The 23,765-nt window shown below is 38.8% G+C and overlaps 1 protein-coding gene across 1 annotated transcript in view; it reads left to right on the top strand.

Moving 5' to 3' along the window:
- The window catches only part of RAB2A (RAB2A, member RAS oncogene family), an 85,316-nt gene that overhangs the window by 37,109 nt on the left and 24,442 nt on the right, over positions 1-23,765 (top strand). The window contains exons 3-5 of the mRNA XM_019421268.2: positions 4,508-4,575; positions 15,429-15,511; positions 15,897-15,989. Coding sequence (XP_019276813.1) covers positions 4,508-4,575; positions 15,429-15,511; positions 15,897-15,989 — 244 coding nt within the window. The remainder of the gene's footprint in view (positions 1-4,507; positions 4,576-15,428; positions 15,512-15,896; positions 15,990-23,765) is intronic.

Genomic DNA, 23,765 nt, shown 5'->3' on the forward strand with positions numbered 1-23,765 from the left:
CCCAGCACAGGTCCCTGTGTTCTACTGTTGTGGCTCTGCTCTCTGCTGTGACAGCCCCATGGTCACTTGGCTCTGACAAGTCGCCCTTTCTCAAACGGCTTGGCATCATTAGTTATGTGAGTGGTGGTATAGAAATTTTGGTGTAGAGTAGGGAATAATAATTATAGCTCACACATACTGAGTACTTACTGTATGCCAAGCCCGGCTCTTGTTTTGTGTGTAGTAACCCTTTAATCTTGAAAAAAATCTTATGAGATGGGTTTTATTAATATCATTTTACAGATAAGGAAACTGACGCAGAAGAGATTTAACATTTTGCACACAGTCCCACAATTAGTAGACATCGATCTTTGAATGCTCAATAAATGGTTACCCTGCAAGGCTTCACATTCTTTTCTTTTTTTCTTTTCTCTTCTTTTCTTTTCTTTCCTTTTCTTTTCTTTTCTTTTTGCAAGGCTTCACATTTCTTACTACGCAAGGATGATAATGATCTAGAGGCAGTTAAAAAGTATCTATTTACATTCAGACTATTTTGTTTTGGAAGGTTGCAAGTGAATAACATAACTGAAAAAATAAGCATCGCTCCCTAACAACATCAGGTAAATGAGGCCTTCTTGCATTTGGCTCCACAGACCATCTCTCTGGCAGCCAGATTGGCTGTTAATTGAAAATGCATCTGAGAAGAGAACCTCAAGGGCATAGGGGATGATGGTTTATCCCTTGAAAAAAAGATAGGAAAGTGTGTCTAAATTGAGTTCTTAAGCATATATATAAATACACACACACACACACACACACACCCATATACACTTACGAAAAAAGATTGAAAATTTTTAATAACCCAGAAGAGAAATAAGGTTTTCAGTTTTTGTTACTGAGTCTTATAGTGCACTTAAGTTTCAGTATTTTCTTTTGCCACACAGACTACATTGAGCCCAGTTACAAGTAGGTAAATGAGAAGGAGTTACAGTTCTGAAACTGAAATCAGATTCTGTTTTTGTTTCATTTGATAGGAAAACAAATCACAGTTTTTCAGTAATCAGTGCTTGTCAGTTTTTCCTTTAAGATGTGTATTTTTCAGAAAATAAAAAAAATAAAAAAGGGGCTCCAGGGTGGCTCAGTCAGTTGAGCATCCGACTCTTGATTTCAGCTCAGGTCATGATCCCAGGGTCATGGGATCGAGCCCCTCATCAGATTTTGCACTGAGCATGGAGCCTGCTTAAGGTTCTCTCTTTCCCTCTTCCCCTCTCCCTCACTTGCACACTCACTCTGTCTCTAAAATAAAATTTTAAAAAAGATGTATTTTTCTTCCTGCCGTCATTCTTTATCTCATTCCTGGATAATACAGTAGTCTTGTTAAGAACTAGTTAGTTCTTTACCTCTTGTTTTTAAATTCTGTATCCTGACCCTATTGATAAATAGTATTAAAACATCAATTTTATTATGACATTTCCCTGCTTTAGAAACAAATCCTGATTTTCATATGATACGATTTTCATTTAACATCTTTAAAATTGGATATATTTTGGGGTGCCTGAGTGGCTCAGTCGGTTAAGCATCCAACTTCGGCTCAGGTCATGATCTCTTCTTGGTCTGTGAGTTCAAGCCCCACATAGGGCTCTGTGCTGACAGCTCAGAGTCTGGAACCTGCTTCGGATTCTGTGTATCCCTTTCTCTCTGCCCCTCCCTGACTCACGCTGTGTGTGTGTGTGTGTGTGTGTGTGTGTGTGTGTGTCTGTCTCTCCCTCAAAAATAAATAAAACTTAATAAATAAATAAATAAATAAATAATAAAATTGGATATATTTTTACAGGCAAAATCTTTGTTTAAAAGACTTCAAGCTTCAACAACCCTTCTTTGCTTACTTTGACTAAAGAGATAAATGTACCAAAACCCAAGTGTGGCCAGGTAAAGCAAAAGGGGATATGTTAGAATTCCTGGAATTTTACGTGGAACCCTCAGGAGAGTAAAGACTCACACTTGGGAATGGGCAGGAATGAAGCATCTTCGGAGTCAGGAAGCGGGAACCATAGCAGCAGTCCCGCAGCACAGGTGTCCTTAGCCTCTCATCTGCCAGGACACAGTGGATGCCAGTCATTCTTCAGATCTGTGTCCCTCTGCCCAAGATGTCAGTCCCTGGGCCTTGCCCATCCAACACGAGTCAAGGGTCTGTTTCTAGTTTGTAGTTGTTTTTTGTCCAGTTTGACATTATGCATTAGATTGAAGAAATCTTTAATCCCAGTGAGTGATGCAGCATTTTTCGATTGAGGTGAAAAGCCCATCTGTGATGATGGAAGGAAAAGTAGGCATTCTCTCTCTAGTTTGTGGCTAGAAACGAAACAATAGATTCATGAAAAAGCTTCCACTTTGTTAAATATCTAGCTACATAGAATATTGTACATTAGTACATTCCTTTTAAATACCGGATACTTCAAAGAGCACTTGTATAATATTTAGCCGCTGGTTTCTCCCTTCAGCTACTCCCATTTTCATGTTAATGGTAAGCTGGTGGGCGGTTGTTTTGTGTGTCTCCCACCCTGTGGCACAGAGTACGTGTGAATATTTTTAGATTTATATATGTATATACTGGTAATTAATATGTAGATTGGCAGGTATAAAAAATGGTTGTGTGGCAGAATTTTGCAGTTTTGCATTTTTCATTCTAGTGCATCATGACTCCTGAGTCTCTCTAACTCTTCTTTATTTCTGAGTCTGAGAAATGTACCATTAATTGCCTGGTATTGACTCTGCCCCCAGGATGGAATCATTGTTAAGATGTAGAGTAAAAACTTCACCGAGTTACGAATCACGAAAGAACAAATTACCTGTCGTCTGTCCCATCTTCCTGGTCATGGTCGGGGGAGTTACAGGAGCTGCTGAAATGGAATTCTGACACTGGGCATTATGCCCTCCCCTGGGCAACTAGAAGCTGTTCTTCTGCCAAGTTGACATCTGGTTTCTGAGGACCATGTGTGTCTTCCCTTCACCCTGACTCTGATCTAAATACTGATGGAGCGCACTCCAAGCAGTAACGACTCAGTGTAATAGAAGTGATAGACTTCTTTCAGAGTCTCCTTCACAGCTGTTTGCTGCTCTGAAATTATCCCTTTTTTTTCCTCCTATGTTTAAAAAAAATTTTTTTTTAATTTATTTTGAGTGAGAGAGAATGTGAGTGGCGGAGGGGCAGAGAGAGAGGGAGAGAGAGGATCCCAAGCACTGACAGCGTGGGGCTTGATCCCACAAACCGTGAATTCATGACATTAGCCGAAATCAAGAGTTGGCTGCTTAACCAACTGAGCCACCCAGACTGAGTACTTTCAAAAAAAGATGATAAGGGGGGAGGAGGAAAAAAAAAAAGATAAATGAAGGAGAAAAGCCAGAGTAGTTAACTTGTGTTAAGAAAGTTTGTACTCCTAGGATCACCTGAGTGGCACGGTCGGTTAAGCGGCCGACTTCAGCTCAGGTTGAGAGTTCATGGTTCGTGAGTTCGAGCCCCACATCGGGTTCTGTGCTGACAGCTCGGAGCTCGGAGCCTGGAGCCTGCTTCAGATTCTGTGTCTCCCTCTCTCTCTGCCCCTCCCCTGCCCATGCTCTGTCTCTGTCTCTCAAAAATAAACGTTAAAAAAAATGTTTAAAAAAAAAAAGGTTGTACTCCCTTTGACCTGCAATTCTATTTCATATGATCTGCCTTTAGTCATAATCCTTAGTTGAAAGATGTATGTAGAAAGTTCATTTCAGTTTTAGCTACTTAGTGAAAATTCGGCAATGACCTGTATTTGTAACCAGCTTACCAACTTAGTAAAGTGTGTGTACACACACACACACACACACACACACACACACACACACGCAGTCACCAAAAGTAATGGCATAGTTTATTGACTGATTGATCTGTAATGAGATTTGTGATACGGAGTAATGTTTGTTATTGTCTGAGAAGCAAATTGCAGAGCGGCATTTATGTGCCCCCATCTGTATAGAGTGTACATACACTTCTGTGTGTATCTTCACTTAGAGCAACATCTCGAAGTGTGTTTAAACAGTGATTATCTGTAGTGGGATTAGGAGAGTTCTTTACTAGTTGATAACCCATGCTGGGAACCAAAGCTATGATGTTGAAGGGCCTCTATCCCTTTAATGATTTTTATACCATATTAATAGTTTTCAAGGAATTTTAATATTGTTACTAATAATTACGGTTCTTGAATCTCATTTCTAGTTTTTTTATATTATGGAACCTATGAAAACATGAGGACGACAGTTTGTTTTCTAACTCTACTAGACTTGAATATCTTAGTATTTTAATTGTGTCTTTAACTTACGCCTTTTAGCACCTCTGCCTTAGTTTATTTGTTTTCTCAGGGTAGGGGCCATATTTGGTAAAGTTCATCTATGTATCATCTGGGATAGTATGTCCTGGAAATAAACATCCTTTTTTTAAAAAATCCTTAAATGTGAAATATAGTCCCACTAGTTTGTGTAACAAATCATTTTTTTGTCTGTTCAGGTGTAGAGTTTGGTGCTCGAATGATAACTATTGATGGAAAACAGATAAAACTTCAGATATGGGATACGGTAAGTATAGCAAATACATTGTATGCCCTCAGTAAAGTTGTCCTATGAAAGTACAGTGTCTGTTTTGTTTTGTTTTAATGTCGTTTTATGCCTATTATGATTTGTTAGGCACCAGCATCCACATAGCCATGAGATGAAATGTGGTGCCAGAAAAGATTAGGTTTTCTTATGCAGTGTTTTCAACAGGTGTATCACAGGCCTTGGGTGTAGGTGAACGTGTCTGAACACATGCTCATGCCGTGTGGTCTAAATGGAAATGCTCCAGAAACTGTTTTTAAGGAAATAAAGCAGCATATCTAAAGTACACCTACGAAATAAAATATGAATGTAAACACGATAGAGTCACTTGATCTGACCGCTTATTAATTTTAAAAGTTTGGTTTAAAACATAAAAAACAGAAGTTTGATTTAGTCCCAACCACTTGAAGCAGCCTTGCTCCCAGCCCTAATTCTCCCTCCCATTTATGTTCACCGAGTGTCTGTTCCATGCTGTGCCATAGAGTTTTTAGTACCAGTTTGTGATCTAAACCGCACAACAGGATACTGTTTTCTCTTTCCTCCCGACTTAAGTGTATAATAGAGAAGTTACTTTGTTACATACAATGGATACCTTAAGGTAACGGTTCTCAAACTTTTTGGTCTCAGAATCCCTTTCTTTATACTTTTAAAAATTAATGAGGACCCCAAAGAGCCTTTGCTTATGTGCCTTATAGCTATCAATATTTACATTACAAAACTGAGAAACTTATAAATACCCAATTAGTAATTCACTTGAAGATAAGTATAATAAACTTCTTATGTGTTAGGATCAACAAAGCAATTTTTATGAGAATTGACTGGTTTTCCAAAACAAAAACTTTCTTTTTCTAGTGAGAAGAGTGTCATTTTGTTACGTTTTGAAAAACCTCTTCACTGTCTGCTTAATAGAAAACAGCTTGAATTCTCATACCTGCTTCTGCATAAGGTCTAATGTGCATTGTTTAGTTGGAGTATATGAAGAAAATATAACCTCGGGGTGCCTGGGTGGGTTAGTCGGTTAAGCGTCCAACTTCGGCTCAGGTATGATGTCATGGTCCATGAGCTAGAACTCCACGTAGAGCGGTCAGTGCAGAGCCTGACTAGGATGCTCTGTCCCCGCCCCCCCCCCCCAACCCCCTCCCCCAGCATGCGCTCTCTCTCAGAAATAAATAGACAAAAAAAAGAAAAGAAAATGCAACCTCACACAAATAAGTAGTTGGGAAATGGAGAACCTCATGGACCCTTAAAGGGTTAGGGACTCCCGGGAGTCCTGGGATCCACTGCCGTAGGGCAATTAGTACTTCATTCTTTACAGAACCCTAATTGAGAAAACCCAAAAGGTCACCTGTTATGACAAAGCAAATTCTCTAAACTAGTAAATGAAATTTAAAAGATGGGGAATTTTATCATCATATTCCCCTGTCCGTTTTTTCTCTTGTCGCTCAGTCTTAGTTTCTTAGCTGTCACTATAATAGTTATTGAAGAAAGGAACCTTGGAGGATACTCGGTCTCACAGATGGGAGAATATCTCACAAGAAGACCCAGCCAGTTGCTGCAGGCTGTTGTGACACCTAGGTTTCCTGATACTTCCTACGCATCACATAGTAAATCCCTGAGATGGAAACCCCTAAATCTCTATCTTGCTCTGTTCCAGAGTTATATATTGAACTCCAGGTTCTTGTGGTTTCTTATCTCTTCTTTTTAAGTGAAGATTTATGCTTTTACTGTTTCTTAGCATTCCCCTCCCCCACCCCGAGCCTGTAGTGTCTCATAACTTTTTTGATTTATATTCTCTTGGGTGACATGATTTCAGAACTGCTTGGGAAAGAGAAAAATGAAATATGCAAAGGCCCTTCCCTCCTAGAGATTTAAAATTAATGCTCTCCAGCCGAAAGGAAGTATTCTCTCCTGTGTTAAAAGAGTTTATTCTTCTTTTTCAGAAGTGGGTGGTTTTATGTAAGCTAGCTTGCTTTCTTAGCTAATAAACTCGTGCAGGACACATCCTGCCGTGTAGGGTTGTGTGAACCAAACTACTTGCTCTTCTGTAATAAATATGCCTTTCATACCTTGCACTTTGCATGAATACTTGCTGTGCTTGAAGTACGTTCCCCCCGTTTTCCATTTAAGACCAGCTCAGATGTGAATTCTGGAGCCTCTGTGACACCCATGAGATAGCTGATTCTCCCCATAATTTATGTATATTTCTGCTCCTGTTGTTATCGTAGTTGTTTGTTCACCAGCCTCATAATAATCATGAGGGAAAGGACCCTCTGTATCCTACTCAACTTTGTATCTTGCATTCATAGTGTACTGGCTGATGTTTGGTAAATTTTATTGAATGAGTAAGTAAAGAATCTCATTCTAAACAGTCTGTAGGATCATTGGATGCATTCAAGAGACGTTATTACTAAAGTACATAGCTCCATAGGGAAGGTTAATTTCATAGTGAAAATTATGTGACATAGACACAAAGCACCTTGTTGTGGTTTATTCTCATTTATCCGGTTGTCCTTCTGTCCTTGAGGTATTCTCTTAAATAATTCCCTGCCCTCCAGTTTTTGAACCTTGAACAAGTCATTCATTCCCCAGTTGTTTCTGTTGTAGGTTAACTAGTCCTGTCTTTTCCCCCCTTGCTTATGAGTTGATTATTTTACATTTCAGTGATCTGTCAGAAGAAATCTGTTGTGTTATGTATTGAGCTCCAGGTTCTTGTGGTTAGTTAATAATTGCTGTCATAATTGCTTATTTTGGACAGCATGAAAGAGAATTAGAAAAACAACAACACCTTGTTCATACTTCCTCTAGAAAGGCAGAGAGATAGTCTTCTTTCCTCTATCTAAAACGGAGAGACTGGTACCATTGAAGACATCATGACTCCCAGAAAAGAATTCCAGGGCTCCCGCATGGCAGGTGCTAGACACCAGTAGCCTGTCTCAGATTTTAAAGAGTGTTCACAAAACTTACTACTTTTTTTATGTATATATTTAAATCCAAGTTAGTTAACATATAGTGTAATAATGATTTCAGGAACAGAATTTAATGATTCATCACTTACGTAACACCCAATGCTCATCCCTACAAGTGCCCTCCTTAATGCCCATTACCTATTTACCCCATCCCCCCACCCAACACCCTGCCAGCAACCTTCAGTTTGTTCACTGTATTTAAGAGTATTTATGGTTTGTCTCCTCTATTTTTGTATTATTTTTGCTTCCCTTCCCTCATGTTCATGTTTTGTTTCTTAAATTCCACATAGGAGTGAAGTCATATGATGCTTGTCTTTCTCTGACTTTTTCGCTTAGCATAATACACTCTAGTTCCATCCACATTTTTGCAAATGGCAAGATTTCATTCTTTTTGATCAGTGAATAACATTCCATTGTGTGTGTGTGTGTGTGTGTGTGTGTGTGTACACACCACATCTTCTTTACCCATAAACACATCTTCTTTACCCATTCATCGATGGACATTGGGGCTCTTTCCATGCTTTGGCTATTGTCGATAGTGCTGCTATAAACATTGGGGAGCACATGCCCCTTCGAAACAGCATTTTTGTATCCTTTGGATAAATACCTAGTAGTACAATTGCTTGGTCATAAGGTAGTTCTTGTTAACTTACTACTTTTGAAAGTTGCCTCTTGAATCTCTGCCTTAGAGGTTTTCATCTTACTTTCGTACCTAACTTCCAAAACTGTTTTAATAGATGCTCTGTTACACACATTATGGTTCTTTCCACGCTTAGTTTTATATCTGAATGGAACATGGTTTCCTTATCGTTAATGTTTTGCAGCGTGCTTATACATTTGGATAGGAAACTACATTTTTAGTAGCAAGGATCGTGTCTATTCCTGGCTCAGAACATTTACAAAACCATCCTAGAGCCTTCAGGGGAAAATATGCCAAATGTTATTATTTGTTTCATCAGCCTTAAAGAAGTGATTTTTTTTTTTCCCCAGTGACTCAGTATCTTAGGATGTTTGTCATCCACTGTATATCCATTTCCATTCACACAAAATAAGTTTTCTCCCAGAATTTCCACATCCACCGTCTTCGCTTTTTTTTTTTTTTTTTTTTTTTTTGCCTTTTTGAAAATAGTAAGTATAGCTGCCAGCAGATAGTCCCTGGAGGGCTTGCTGGAAGCAGTGGTAACAGTGTAACAGTCCCTCCCTTAAAGCACTTTCCTTGGACCCTGTGCAAATTTTTTTTTTCTTTTATCAGAAGTCGACTGTGTGATATTCTTAGTCTCTGTCAGGGTAAATCAAAGAAGAAAACAAATTGTACCCAGTTCTTAGTCCGTGACTGATGGAAGGAGGACGTTAAGAAGTCCACTCTCGCTCTCACGCCCTCATCCAGCTTTTACCCACTTTGTTTTGTGTTCTTACTCTTCTTTATGCTTTTTGTCACATTTTCCTTCCTTTCTTTCTTTCTTTCTCTTTCTTTTTCTTTTCTTTTCTTTTCTTTTCTTTTCTTTTCTTTTCTTTTCGTAGTTTAAGATTTTATTGCATCTTTTTCCCTTATCATACATGTACCCCTGGAGGCATCAAATGAAAGTACTGTTTTAACCTAACCTGGAACAATTCTCATCTGAGTCAGTTGTGCCACCAACTTGATATAGTTAGGTTCATTTGTTTGTTTGTTTTCAAGTTTTAGGGATTTCTCATTTCTTATTTTTTTATATTACGAAACGTCAGAAGTTTCCACAGTGCAAAACGTGAAACTGTATGCATTCATAGCAGTCTAGCCTCCATCCTTGTCCCTTTTACCGTGTTCTCTTCTGAACTATTTCAGAGTTGCAGACGTCGTCCTTCATACCTCGGCACACATCCTCTAAGGATGTGCTCCCCCCTAAACGCGATACCATTATCCCGTCACAGATATTTAACGAAGACACTAAAATTGCCTTCTATACAAGTGTCCTATTCCCAGTGTTCAAATTTCCTGTTGTTCTCAAAATGTACTTTCACTTAGGGGCGCCTGGGTGGCTCAGTCGGTTCAGCACCCGACTTCGGCTCAGGTCATGATCTCGCAGTTCGTGAGTTCGAGCCCCGCGTCGGGCTCCGTGCTGACAGCTCGGAGCCTGGAGTCTGCTTTGGATTCTGCGTCTCCCTCTCTCTCTGCCCCTTCCTCGCTCATGCTCTGTCTCTCTCTGTCTCTCAAACATGAATAAACATTTAAAAAAAAAATGTACTTTCACTTAAAAAAATTCCATGGTTCAATCAAGATCTCCCTTGCATTTGATTATCGTGACTCTTTTAATCTAAAACAGTCCCCACCCCAGCCCCATTGACCTTCTGAAGTTGTTTTGTTTCCTCTAACTTGCATTTCACCCAGTATGTCTTTGGGGTAGGTTCCTATAATTGGGATTGTTTAGGCACAAAATAAATGCATAGGCGGTCTCGCTGGAGATTAACCCATGATTCTTCCACTTTGCGCGTCCACTGACAACGCAAGTGCTGTTTTCCCACAGCCTTGTCAACAGTGAGCCGCCAGAATATTGGGTGTCCTTTTTTGCAGTCTGATAGGTGGAAAATGTATCAAAGTAGTGTTTTTTTTAATTAAATTTATTTATCTTAAATTCAAGTTAATTAACCTGCAGTGTAGTATTGGTTCAGGAGTAAAATTTAATGATTCATCACTTCCATATAACCCCCAGTGCTCATCCCAACAAGTGCCCTCAATGCCCATCACCCGTTTAACCCATCTCCCTCCCCACCTCCCCTCCAGCAACCCTCAGTTTGTTCTTTGTATTTAAGAGTCTCTTATGGTTTGCCTCCTCCTCTGTTTTTATCTTATTTTTCCTTCCCTTCTCGTATGGTCATCTGTTTTGTTTTTTAAATTCCACATGTGAGTGCAATTACATGGTATCTGTTTTTCTCTGACTTATTTCACTTAGCATAATACACTCTAGTTCTGTCCATGTTGGATGGAATCTAAATCTTGCAGATGGCAAGATTTCATTCTTTTTGATCACTAAGTAGTATTCCATTGTATATGTATCCCACATCTTCTTTATTCATTTACCTTTTCCGGTATATCCAAAAAAATTTAATTCTCTCCCCCCAAATTTGTAGCGTAAATGTTTTAAGTCTAGGTTTCTTCTCGGCGTCCCTCAAAATACTTTAAGTTTACAGATATTGTGTACATCAAACAATACATTGGAACTAGTATTATTGGTAAATGTGCGAAGTCATGTGCCTACATGCTAAAAAGTACCTTTTTAGCACCTCACAGGCATTTTTTGGTCCTTTGTAAAAATGTGTCCATTTATAACTCAACTTCTTACCAAAAACAATGGGTGTTTTTTATAGCTCGGTGCGGCGGTAAGGATGGATGACCAGAATTCATTGGGACCAGGCAAAGGGCCTGGAACCAAGCACTGGGACACAGTCCTGCCTCTGCCCCTCCTCTCTGCTCCCATCCCACCCACCCCGGGAGTGGGGAGGCTTTTGCCCCCTTCAGCAGTTGTCATCAACCTTCTCTTGAACAACTACAGGGACAGGAAGATACCTTAGACGTTCATTCTCCTCTCCTATTTACCTCCCATCTGCGGTCTCCAGTTTCTCTTAAGTGGCGGTGTTAAAAGAGTCTGAAATCCTCTCTCTTTTTTTAAGTAAATATTCTTAATTTTTTAAAAGAATGTAACATAGATATTCACAACCATGTTTCTCTTCTCAAGATGATCTACTTTGGTTTCTGTAGGAAACTCCCTTAAAAAGCTTTAAATAGTGCAGGTTGACTTTTTCTGTGTCCTTGCTGTGGCGACTGAGGCAGCCTAAAAATCACTTTGATTTTTCCTAATATTACTGTCATCCAAAACAGAAGTCTGGTCATGCATGTAGATTTCAAAATCTTTTTCCTTAATGAGAGCAGTTCCTTGATCACAGGTCTAGATTTTTAGGTTGAGTCTGTTAGCCAAGTACCTGAGATTTCATTCCTGGGCCTGGACAACTTAACTTGGTTACTTAGAAATCCTTTTTTTCTTCTTTTTTGGTGCTTGGCTGGGTTCTATATAGCTGGGATTGTTAGACAAATGACTAACAGGGAACAGAGGTATTACTATAATACTGATTGTCACAAATCTTATTTTTCTGACTTTATCAGCCCTTTGGGATCAATCAAGATAACATAATTTGAGAGCCTGCCATATATACTTCAGTGTTCTGAGTTAGGCTATCCCTCAAGGAGAACTAAAGAGGAAACAAGACCAGCATTTGAACAGTGTGTACCTTTTATATAATCAATAATACTAGAACCAAATGATCACACGGACGTGCTCTTGGGTGTGTGAGGAGAACTAGATAACTACGGGCTGTGGTAGACTAGCTTCCTAGCTTTGTGAGAGAATCAGGGGGCTTGAACGGGTCCTCAGAGGAAATGGAAATTGGGGAGGTGGAGGAAAGCAGTTCTTCAGGCAGAGTTACACAGGCACAAAGGCAGGAATGTTCAGGAGATAGGCAGAGTATCAGTAGGAAGAAAAGTTGGCTGTATGAACAAGACTTTTATCGAATAAGAAGATACAGTTCTAGAGAGACAGATCAGATTCCCAAGAGATCAAGACTTAAATTCAGGGCGGTTAGGAATTTTTGAGCGGTAGCTTAATGTGTGTAAAGTTGTATGTTCTAGAGGTAACAAGAGAGGAGGAGGAGTTAAGTTCCCGGCCTGGTTACCACAAAAATTGTTAGCGACAGACAGGCACATGGAGAAGCCAATTTGGGGGATATTTATCTGCCAACCGAAGTCAGTTTTAAAGGTATGGGCTGTGGGCACCTGGCTGGTTCAGTTGGTAGAACATGCAACTCTTGATCTTGGGGTCATGAGTTTGCGCCCCACACTGCGGGGAGACTGCACTTAAAATTAACACGTGAATGAATGAATGGGCTAAAGAATCAAGTTTATTTGATTTAGCAATCCTCACATGGAAAACAAAGGTCTGTAAAGATTCTTTTTCACAGACGCCCTATGACTGTTTCGTACTAAGCATCACCGAAAATGAGCACCTCCCATTATCTGGCAAGGCTGGCTTGCTCGGTTCTTTTTTGCATATCTGGGCATCTTGCTGATTTTTTACAGAACTCAAACAGCTATATTGGGAGCTGATAAACTTATGGCCGCTCTAACCAGGTTTTTTTGGTGCTGTTCACTTAGCCAATCGTCCAATTTCCAGTTTCATTAAATGCTTTTTGTTTTTTTAAAACCTTCAGCTACTATTAGGAGTCCCTCTACAAATAATGCTAAATGCTATTCAGTTTCAAGCTTCTAAAATTTCTTGAGGCCAACATCTTATATTGAAGAGGATCAAAATAACATCTATATTTCCTAAGTTGACATTCATTTTTGTGTGAAACATTATAGGTTGATCATCATTTGGTCAGGTTATATTAATTATTTATTTTTATTTTTTTAATGTTAACTTATTTACTGAGAGAGAGAGAGAACACGTGAGCAGGGGAGGGGCAGAGAGAGAGGGAGTGAGAAAATCCCAAGCAGGCTCCACGCTGTCGGTGCAGGACCCGATATGGGGCTCAAACCCACGAACCATGACATCATGACCCGAGCCAAAATCAAGAGTCAGATGCTTACCCAGCTGAGCCACCCAGGTGCCCCTCTTAATGTATTTTTTAAAAACTAGATTACTTTGCCTTAATATGTTCAAGGTAATTAACCATTGGGCTAGCTTTATGCAGGTAGTTGTTAAATGTTAAAACATTTTGTGAATAGTTAAGGACGCCATAGTAAAAAAAAACTTTACTGGGCAAGATTTATTTCAAGGCCATCAATGCCATTAACACACTAGACCAGTGTGTAGGATGTCTTTCTTACCAGTCAGGTCTCAAGAATTCAGAACTATTCTGATACTGATCTTTGCTTATTATAAAGTAATCTAGATTTTAAGATGTATAGTTATGTTCATAGTCCTCACTGGGGATGTTTGGCTTTTTATTTGCTCGAGTTTCTGTTTAATTTGTAATGGTAGGCAAAACCAGATCGAATGGATTCAGTGTAAAATGATGCATCGTGTACAAAATTCCATACTGGAACATTTGTTTTTGGTAAAACAATACGGGAAGAATGGAAACGGTGTATAGATTTGTTTTTCTTCTTTTTAAAAATCTGTTTTCCCTTTTACTAAAAATCTTTTTTTTTTGTATTATTTACCAAGACTCCTGTGTTGGTATATATAATTCATAGTGAATGACTCTCTTAAAAATGTAGTCCTTAGTTTTCCCACCCTAATAAGCAGTTGAAAAAAATTCCCACAGTGCTTACATTTTGAACTTGGATTTGAAAGGACTTCTTTGGAAAGATACATCTCAATAAATTACATGAAAACAATTTTAATGAATTTCATGCTTCCAGCTAGTATCATCTAATGTTTTAACCTCAAACTATATGAACTGAGTTGGCTATTTGTACAGTTCTTTTATGTTCTCCGTATTCAGTTTAGCATAAGACATCATTCTAAAAGTGCCAGAATTGTTTGCAAGTTACCAAGGGAGGGTCTCATTTTTAGTTTTCACATAGGGAAAGTTATTTTTACTGAATGTTAGCATGTTAGGATTTACCAGTGTCCTCTTATTTAGGTGGAATGGAGTAATGACCATTTTGTGTACTTGATTAAGACATTAGGATTCATTCTTTCATTTGAGAGGCTTTCTCTGCATGCCTGTGTGCCAGACCCGGTTCTAGACGCTGGGTGCACCGTCTCCGGGGGAGCACCGGAGGGGACGAGTATAGTGGGAGGGCCAAGAAGACAAGGAATGACGGTGTTGAGTGTTAGAACAAGGCAGAACTTGAGCTGTGTGAATTCTGAGGGTTGGAAGGATTTAGTAGTTAGATTGGAAGGTAAGAACTCAGAATACAAACATGAATATTTTTCAGGTTAGTAGATTTTGAATATAAAACATTGTGAAAACTGGCTTTGTGTTTACTTACTTTACATACGTATCCTTTCTTAAAGGTAGAAAAGTGATTAAAACTGTGTGAGTATTTTTGATAAGACCTGTCTCACTTTTAAACCCTGAGGCAATCCGTATATCCCTCACCAGCCTTAGTGCCACCCGGAAAAGAGAGAAATTAGCTAATTTCGCATAATCTCTGAAGTCTGTTTTCACAAGTGGATAAAAGAAGACTTTTACATCCTGTTGCTTTTTGACAAGCATTATATATCAAATACAGAGGAAATTGATTAAGTGTGGAGAAAAAAATTATATAAATTAAATTCAGAACCATTTTCTGTTTTTCATAATAAAATGATTGCTCAAAGAATTCCATCTGATGACTGTTGAAAGCTCACTGCAGTTTATGATATAACTGATAAAATCTGCATCCTTGGCCTTCCAACAACCTTTACACCAGCAGATGGTGGGCGTAAAGATGTCATTCATCATTTATTTACAATGGACTTTATTTATTCTAGTGTCAACAGCTGCCCCAGGGAGTGGGTTATTGAATTCAAATGTGAGGCTCTGGGTTATTTGCTTCCTTTCAAATTTGTCTTCAGAGCTTAGTTGCTAGGAGTCCATTCTGTGTTCTAATAATGATTCATGTATTGTGAAGCCATTCAGTAAATTGGGTTGTCAGGGATTGCCAAAAAAGGTTTAGAGGTCTTGTTGGGGGCGGCTGTGGGGGGGTGGGGGGGTGGGGGGGGCATGTGCGTCTGGTTGACTCGAGCAGTAGTGGTAGTATTTTGTGACTTTTTCCTAAGACTGGTGAAGTTATACTTTCTTTCCCTTTGCACGCTCATTCCCTACCAGCCCATATTCTATATATGAATGAAAAGAAAACGTAGAGGACAGTTTATTAAAGAAAACTCTCAACCTTCTCTTTCCTCACAGGCAGGGCAGGAGTCCTTTCGTTCCATCACACGGTCATATTACAGAGGTGCGGCAGGCGCTTTGCTAGTGTATGATATTACAAGGTGAGAACGTGGGATGTGTCCATCCATTTGGTCAGTGCAGAGACTTCCTCTAAGTAAATACACTTGCCAGTTATCAGAGTATGGCTTTGCCTTTGACCTTAAAACTGAGGTGTCTTGAATTTAAATTTACTACAGAAATCTGCAACTAAATTATTTTCTTATGTAAATAAACACCTAAGTTAATCAATTTGGTAATATTACTTACACATTGGGATTTTCTAAAGTGGGGTTACATTTCGTTTCCAGGTAACCGTACTTGAGATTTGTTTCTCATTACGTAAGTGGATATGGCTAAAAGTAGTTACCTTTAATGGAATGTGTGCTGTTCATTGCACACTACTAGGGAGAACACTTGGAAAATAGTCAAATTTTCTCTTATTTTTAGGAGAGATACATTCAACCACTTAACAACCTGGTTAGAAGATGCCCGCCAGCATTCCAATTCCAACATGGTCATTATGCTTATTGGAAATAAAAGGTAAAAAGTTTATCTAAAGCTTTTTTGCATTAACGATGAAGACTGTGGATAGCAGTTTGTGTGATAACTGTTAGAGTGCTTATCTTCTACGTTTGTCCAAATGTAAGTTATTGGTGTCTTAAATTGCAAAATTTTGAAAATCCTAAGGTGATTCTTTCAGTTTTAAAATACAGATGATACGATTTGTTGGACATCATCATCATTGTCATTATTATTATTAGAAATAGTTTTGGTTGGAAGGTAAACTTTAAAGAATAATCTGAAGGAAGTTCATCTGATTCATAATTGAAATAAAACACTGTAGATCACTGTTAAATGTTATCCAAATTATTTTAAATACTTCACAGTAGAAGTAACAATGTGTGCAGAGTTAAGAAAAAATATTTTTCTTTTTTTTAATGACTTAATGTGCATTAAAAGTTCATATAATACATATATTATTCAGGTGTATTTTCATGAAAGCCCTGAGACACTTCTAATACTCTTTAGTAGATATCACATTAGTACTTTTAAACTTACCTCTAAGGCTTTACATTCATGTTATCCTAATGTTGTTTTTTTAATCTCATTTCATTTTATATCTCGAGGCAGCATTATTTGCAGCGAACGTCTTTGTGTTCTACATTTAAAATAATAGTACACGGGAAAACTTTTTTGGCCATAGTTTCTCTAAACTTACAGAGTGTGGGAAAGGCTTCACTAATTTTAGTAGAAAATTACAGTGGCAACAAATAAAACTAGTATTCTAAATTTTCATACTTTTATCTTATCAGTGTTTTTCCTTGTGTCTGAAACCTGGTGGGTGGCAACTTACTGATGGCTTAAATTTGGTTGTTGCCAACTCTGAGGACCTTATAGTCCCGGTATGCAGAGGAAAAGCATAATATGTACAAAGGTGTTCTCACTACAAAATGGGATGGTAATTAAGATTACGGAGGTGTTGGCTAACACCTTGGTGGTAATCATACTATGTCATATAAATGTATCAAACTAGCACATCGTACAGGTTAAACTTACACAGTATTATGTATCAATTATATCTCAATAAAAAATAATCCCTAAACAATTCTTAAGAAAGTATTTTTGTCACATCTACTTGATCCCCCCAACTCTAAGCTAGTTACCATGGTCTTCCTAAATTTCCAATATTAGATGACTTCTTTCTTATATGTAGAGTCCTTTAATCAAAACAAACACAAAAACAAACAAAAAAACCAAAACCTAAATAAATGGAGAGATACACTGTACTTATTGATAGGAAAACTCATTTTTTAAGATGGCAGGTCTTCCCAAATTGATCTAAAGATTCATTGTGTTCCCAGTCAAAATTCTTCATCTTTATTTATCTTTGAGAGAGAGACGGCATGTGAGCAGGGGAAGAGCAGAGAGAGAGGTAGATACAGAATCCGAAGTAGGCTCCAGTCTCTGAGATGTCAGTGCAGAGCCTGACATGGGGTTCGAACTCACAAACTGTGAGATCATGACCTGAGCTGAAGTCGGACACTTACCCGACCGAGCCACCCAGGTGCTCCCCACCCCCCACAACCAAAATTCTTTAGGCTTTTTAAGAAGGTGGAAATTAGCAAGCTGATTTTAAAATTTGTATGAAAATGCAAAGATCATAGAATAGCCAAAGTTGGGGGGTTCACTGGTTGCACTGTACTGATTTCAAGATTTATTATAAAAGTACTACAATCAGTTTAGTCTGGTATTGACATAGACCAGTGGAAGAGAGTGAGAAATCCAGAAGTAGATTCATACATACATGGTCAATTAATTTTTTGACAAAAGTGCCAAGACAGTTCAGTGGGGGAAAGCATCAAATGGTGCTGAAGTAATTGGATAGCCGCGGGGGGGTGGGGGGACCTTGACGCTTACCTCACACCATATACAAAAATTAACTGGAGGTGGGGGGCAACTGGGTGGCTGAGTCTGACTCTTGATTTTGACTCCGGTCATGATCTCACAGTTGGTGGGATCAAGCCCCATGCTGGGCTCTGCACTGTTAGTGCAGATCCTACTTGGGATTCTCTCTCCCTCTCTGTGCCCCTCCCCTCCTGGTGCTCACGCATGTGCGTTCTCTCTTGCGCGCAAAATAAGTACGCATTTTTTAAAAATCTGGGAGACGGGATGCCTGGGTGGCTCAGTCGGTTAAGCGTCCAACTTCGGCTCAGGTCACGATCTCACAGTTTGTGAGTTTGAGCCCCACATCGGGCCCTGTGCTGACAGTTCACAGCCTTGGCCTGCTTTAGATTCTGTGTCTCCCTCTCTCTTCCCCTCCCCTGCTCGCACTCTGTCTCTCGCTCTTTCTCAAAAATAAATAAACATTAAAGAAAACCTCAATCATTTCACGCTCATTACAATGGCTAAAATTAACAAGATTAACATAGCAAGTATTGGCAAGGATGTAGAGGAACTGAAACTCTCATATTGCAAATGGGAATGTAAAATGATACAGCCAGTTGCAAAACAGTTTGGTAGTTTCTCTAGAAATTAAACATGCATCCGATAAAACACCTAGGCATTCCGTTCCTAGGTATTTACCCAATGTAAACATGTTTTCATAGGGCCGCACAAAGAATTACACACAAATACTCTAGCAGGTTGGTTTATGATAGCTCATAAGTGGAAACAACCCACATTTCCAATAATAAGTGAATGGATAAATTGTGATATAGTCCTACAATGGAATACCACTCAACAATAAAGAAGAATGAGCCATTGATATATGCAGCAAAGTGGATGAATTTCAAAATAATTATGCTGAGGGGTGCCTGGGGGGTCAGTTGGTTAAGCATCCAGCTTCGGCTCAGGTCATGATCTTGCGGTTCCTGAGTCCGAGCCCTGTGTTGGGCTCTGTGCTGACAGCTCAGAGCCTGGAGGCTGCTTCAAATTCTGTGTCTCCCTCTTTCTCTGTGTCCCTCCCCTGCTCGCACTCTGTTTCCCTCTCTCTCTCTCTCTCTCTCTGTCTCTCTCTCAAAAATAAATAAACATTAAAAAATAATAATAATTATGCTGAGTGAAAAAACCCAGACAAAAATGAAGATGTGTAATTATATAAATTATAGTAGTGAAGACATATATAAAATACTAGAAAATGCAGAAAACAGATCATGAGTTGCCCAGGGTAAAGTGGAAGGAAAGGATGGATTATAGTGGGGTGTGAGGAAAAGTAGGAGACGTGAATGGCTTCACGGTAAACATGTCAACCTGTCAAACTCGCCATTTTATACTAAATGTGTGGTTTCTTCTGTGTCAGTTATACTACAATAAAGTTGTAGAAACAAACCAGTAAGATAGCAAATAGCATTGTATTGTATAGATTTCATTTTAGAAAAAGTTATTTTAATAGAAATCAAGGTTTGCTGTCAAGAGAAAATATTTACTTAAGTGATATTTCAATTATAAAAGGCCAATCGTTACTTCTTTGTGACCAGAAGTGTCTATCATCTTGGCCTTTGCTCAAAGCCTTTCGTGGTTATTCTTCATTTAAATTATCTCACTAAACCTTTTAAGATTAAGGCTTTTGTAGGGAAACTTTAGTATTTGTAGTATGGAACTATTCTTACTACCATTCAGTGGTGAGGTGTGAAATAATAAGAGAAGAATTTTGGAGAATAAAGAGAATTTTCATACTTGTAATCTTACCAGTGTTTTCCTTGTGTCTCAAACATGGTGGGTGGCCACTTACTGATGGCTTAAATTTTGTTCCTGCCCATGAGGAGCTTATAGTCTAAGTGAAAAGGAAAAGCATATTATATACAAGAGGTGTTTCTAATGAGTAGAGATGGGTGGCCCTTATAATTTAAGCATAGTAGCCGTGGAAAGACATTTTAAGGAAGGAACTAGGAGAAAGGAACGAAGAATGTATGACATGCAAAGAGTGAATAGGAATGAACAGAGATAAATGAGGTAATTATCATTAGATGAGGTGAATTGGGGTAGACATGGGAACAGGGAGTAGGCAATTTTTGAATTAGATGAATTAAGCAGTAGGGAGCCAGTGAAGGGATTTGAGAAGGGCAGTGGCCTAGTCAGAGTGACGGATGACACAGATTTTTCTTACTATGGCATTTTAATTTTTTTTTTTTAATGTTTATTTATTTTTGAGACAGAGACAGAGCATGAACGGGGGAGGGTCAGAGAGAGGGAGACACAGAATCTGAAACAGGCTCCAGGCTCTGAGCTGTCAGCACAGAGCCTGATGCGGGGCTCGAACTCACGGACCGTGAGATCATGACCTGAGCCGAAGTCGGCCGCTTAACCGACTGAGCCACCCAGGCGCCCCTACTATGGCATTTTAAACTGGTTACACAAGAAATAGGAAGCAGAGCCTACAAAGATGAAAAATTCTTGGTAGTCAAAGTTTATAATACAAGCCGTCAACAAGAAGGGGGTATGGGTTATGAATGCCTTAGGAAGGAAGGATAGTTAACTAATGGAAACCATTTAAATGGGATTATTGGGAATGAAAGTCAAAGACAGCAATAGGATTTTTATGCCTGGAAAACTGAGGAAACAAGTAAAGAAGGGTGTGATAAAAGAAAGGTCGTGCCTTCTTTTATGTTTCCTTTTCTTTTTTTTTAAGCAGGCTTCATGCCCAACGTGGGGCTCGAAAGCATGACCCTGAGATCAAGAGTCAGATGCTCTACTGACTCATACAGCCAGGTGCCCCAAAAGATCATGCATCCCAAATTGCCACTTACTTATTTATTTATTTATTTATTTATTTATTTATTTTTAACAATCTCTCAAACGTACGTGTCTTTAATCCTCTTTGCTAAGGTAACATTTGCAAATGCAGACATAATCAGAGATAGCGGGAGTGGAAAACCGTAATTTTATCCCAAAATAAGGTATTATTTAAATATGGCTTATGCTTAAAATGGGATAAAGGTACTTGAGGGGCAAGGTATTTTCTTGAAGATTTCGTGTAATTCAAAGCTAATATTCCCTTAAGAACGATAGAAGAGGAGGCTGATTTCCAGGAACATGTTTCCACATCACTGTTGCTAGTGTTTTCCCCCCATTTTTTATTCCTACTAGAATGTAAGCTCCATGAGGCCAGGGGTTTTTAGATTTTTGTCTATTTTGCTGAGTGGTCTGTCCCCAAATGTAGGAAAGGGCTTGGCACACAGAAAGCCCTCAGATTATAGTTGGATAGTTGCCTGTGCTATAATATTTGTAAACTTAGTTTGCCTTCCTTTTTTGTTCTCATCTTACCACTGATATCTCATAGCATGGCATCTAAATGAACAGTAGTATGACATATCCTTGTGGTTCCCTTTGTAATATTCTATATCAAACTTTCTAACATTTCAGATTTTCAAGAGTATTTTTTTGAGACTTGCACCACTGAATGCTTAGATGGCATTTTATGAATTGTAAATTACTTTAAACGTGTAACAACTGTGATAGTTACAGAATCACTCAGAAGGTTCAATTACATAAACAGTGGTGACTGATGTCCTGAGTAACAACTTTGTAAACATAATTGACAGCTTATTCCGGTCAGCCAGCTTGAAGGGTATCCAGTTCCTGGTGAATTTTGTAAAGGTGAAACAGTGATAATTACTTTAACATTAGATAGAGGAAACATCTTTGTTTCGTCTCTAGTTTGTGTAATGTAAATTTGCATAAAATACTAACGTTCTTTACTGTGCACTCAGTAAAAATAGTACTGTGAAAGACTGCAAAATTATATGGGAAAGTGATCCACAATATACAGGAAATGAAGAAAAAGGAAAAATAAAACAGTGGGTATGAGCATATTCCAATGGGAAGAAATAGACAATAATATAAAGGAGTAATCTAGAATTATGTTCACCAAGATGTTCATTACCTGTGGAAAGTGAAATTATGGGTAATTTTTTTCTTTGTATTTTTCCATATTTGACAAAAAGTTCTCCAGTCAGTTTTTATCAGGAATAGTAATCCTTATATAATAGTAGTCTGGATGGAATCACTCTACCAGCTCTTCCTAGAATGTGAACTTGGATGCTTTATTCCACCTCTTTGTTCCTCTGTTTCCTCATCTGTCAAGTGAATTAAATGAGATAATCCATGTAAAACACTTCACACAGTACCAAGTTCATTCCGTGTCACTCTCCTCATCCATGAGTAAAAATGGTTAAGTGAATTGTGATGGATATTATTAATTCGTCACTAAAAATTGTGTTTATGGAAAAGAGGTCGTGACACAGGCAGCAGGGACAGGTGAAGGAAAGTAGGGCGCGAAGTTGCAGCTGGAGCATGGCTTTGCGTATGTGTGACAGAGGTCACTGTGGAGTAGAAAACCAGGACTAAGAAGAAAGAAATTAGAAGTAAGTCGATTTGGGGATGCCTGCCCTACTTTCTAGAGTAACCTTCCGCCTCTCCCTGGCTCTCCTCACTCTGCTTACTCTGCTCTTCTGCACTGACCACTCGGTCACACTATATTCTTTATTCAGTAGTCTAGTCCGTCCTCTACCCAGAATGCGCCCTTTTTTGTCTGACTTGTTCATTAGTACATCCCAAGCACGCTTAGTAAAATTCCCGGCTTATAAAAGACATTCAATAAATATTTGTCAGATGAAATGATTTCCTTTTTTTGGATATTTCTGTATTTCTAATTTAATAACGATGATACTAGGCATTTACAAAACTAATGCTGAACTAAAGGAAAATTAACATAGATGTGCGATGCCGGTCACATTCTTCGGAGGGCCAGATCTAAAGGGGTGTGAATTTATCACGTGTTGATGAGGATTGTGATACAATGGGAACTTTCAAACACTGCTGCTGAGAGTATAAATTACACAACTGTTTTGGGAAGCAACTTTATACTAAGTATATATTCAAGTACAATGGCTTTTGAGCTTTTTGATTTGACTTAAATGCATTTTATATCATGCCCTACTATGTGTGTACTTACATAAAAACAAATTCCATGAGACAGTGGGTGATGCACTCTGATATTTTCTTTTATTCCTTACTATTTCACTGAGTCATGGCCCAGTTTGAAAAACACTACCTTTGAAAAGTTGTGGCACATGTACACCAAAGTGTGTGAAAATTTTTTATCGCAGCATTGTTTATAATAATGAAAAATTAGAAATTACTTTGTCAAATGGAAAATTAAAAAACAAATTGTGTTGGGGCGCCTGGGTGGCTCAATTGGTTCGGCGTCCGACTTCGGCTCAGGTCACGATCTCACGGTTTGTGAGTTCGAGCCCCACGTCGGGCTCTGTGCTGACAGCTCAGAGCCTGGAGCCTGCTTTGTATTCTGTGTCTGCCTCTCTGCCCCTCCCCTGCCTCTCTCTCTCTCTCCCTCCCTCTCTCTCTCTCTCTCTCTCTCTCTGTCTCACTCACACACACACACACACACACACACACACACACACAAGTATTTAAAAAGTAAATAATGTTGCATTCATTCAATGGACTATGATACAGCAGTAAAACATTAAGAAACTAGATCTACATATATTGTGTTGATAGTTGAAAAACACCATGTTGACCACAATTAACAAGTTGTAGAATGATAGCTATATCTGAATTTTTTTTAATGTGCAAAAAACCCTCTTTATTGTATGGCTGTAAACATGCATATAAAAGACCCGCATGAGAGTGAAAGCACCAAATACAGACAAGTGGTTACCTTAGACGTAAGAGGGAAAAGAATGAGACCAGGAACAGACAGGCACACAGGAGGTGAACCAACTGTAACTCGATTTTATTTCTCATCAGGAAAGAAATTTAATACAAATGTCAAACTAATATGTCAGGGCTAGGTGG

The sequence above is a fragment of the Panthera pardus genome, unplaced genomic scaffold (genome assembly GCF_024362965.1).
Source record: "Panthera pardus isolate Hobbes unplaced genomic scaffold, ASM2436296v1 HiC_scaffold_7, whole genome shotgun sequence".
In the NCBI taxonomy this organism is placed as follows: domain Eukaryota; kingdom Metazoa; phylum Chordata; class Mammalia; order Carnivora; family Felidae; genus Panthera; species Panthera pardus.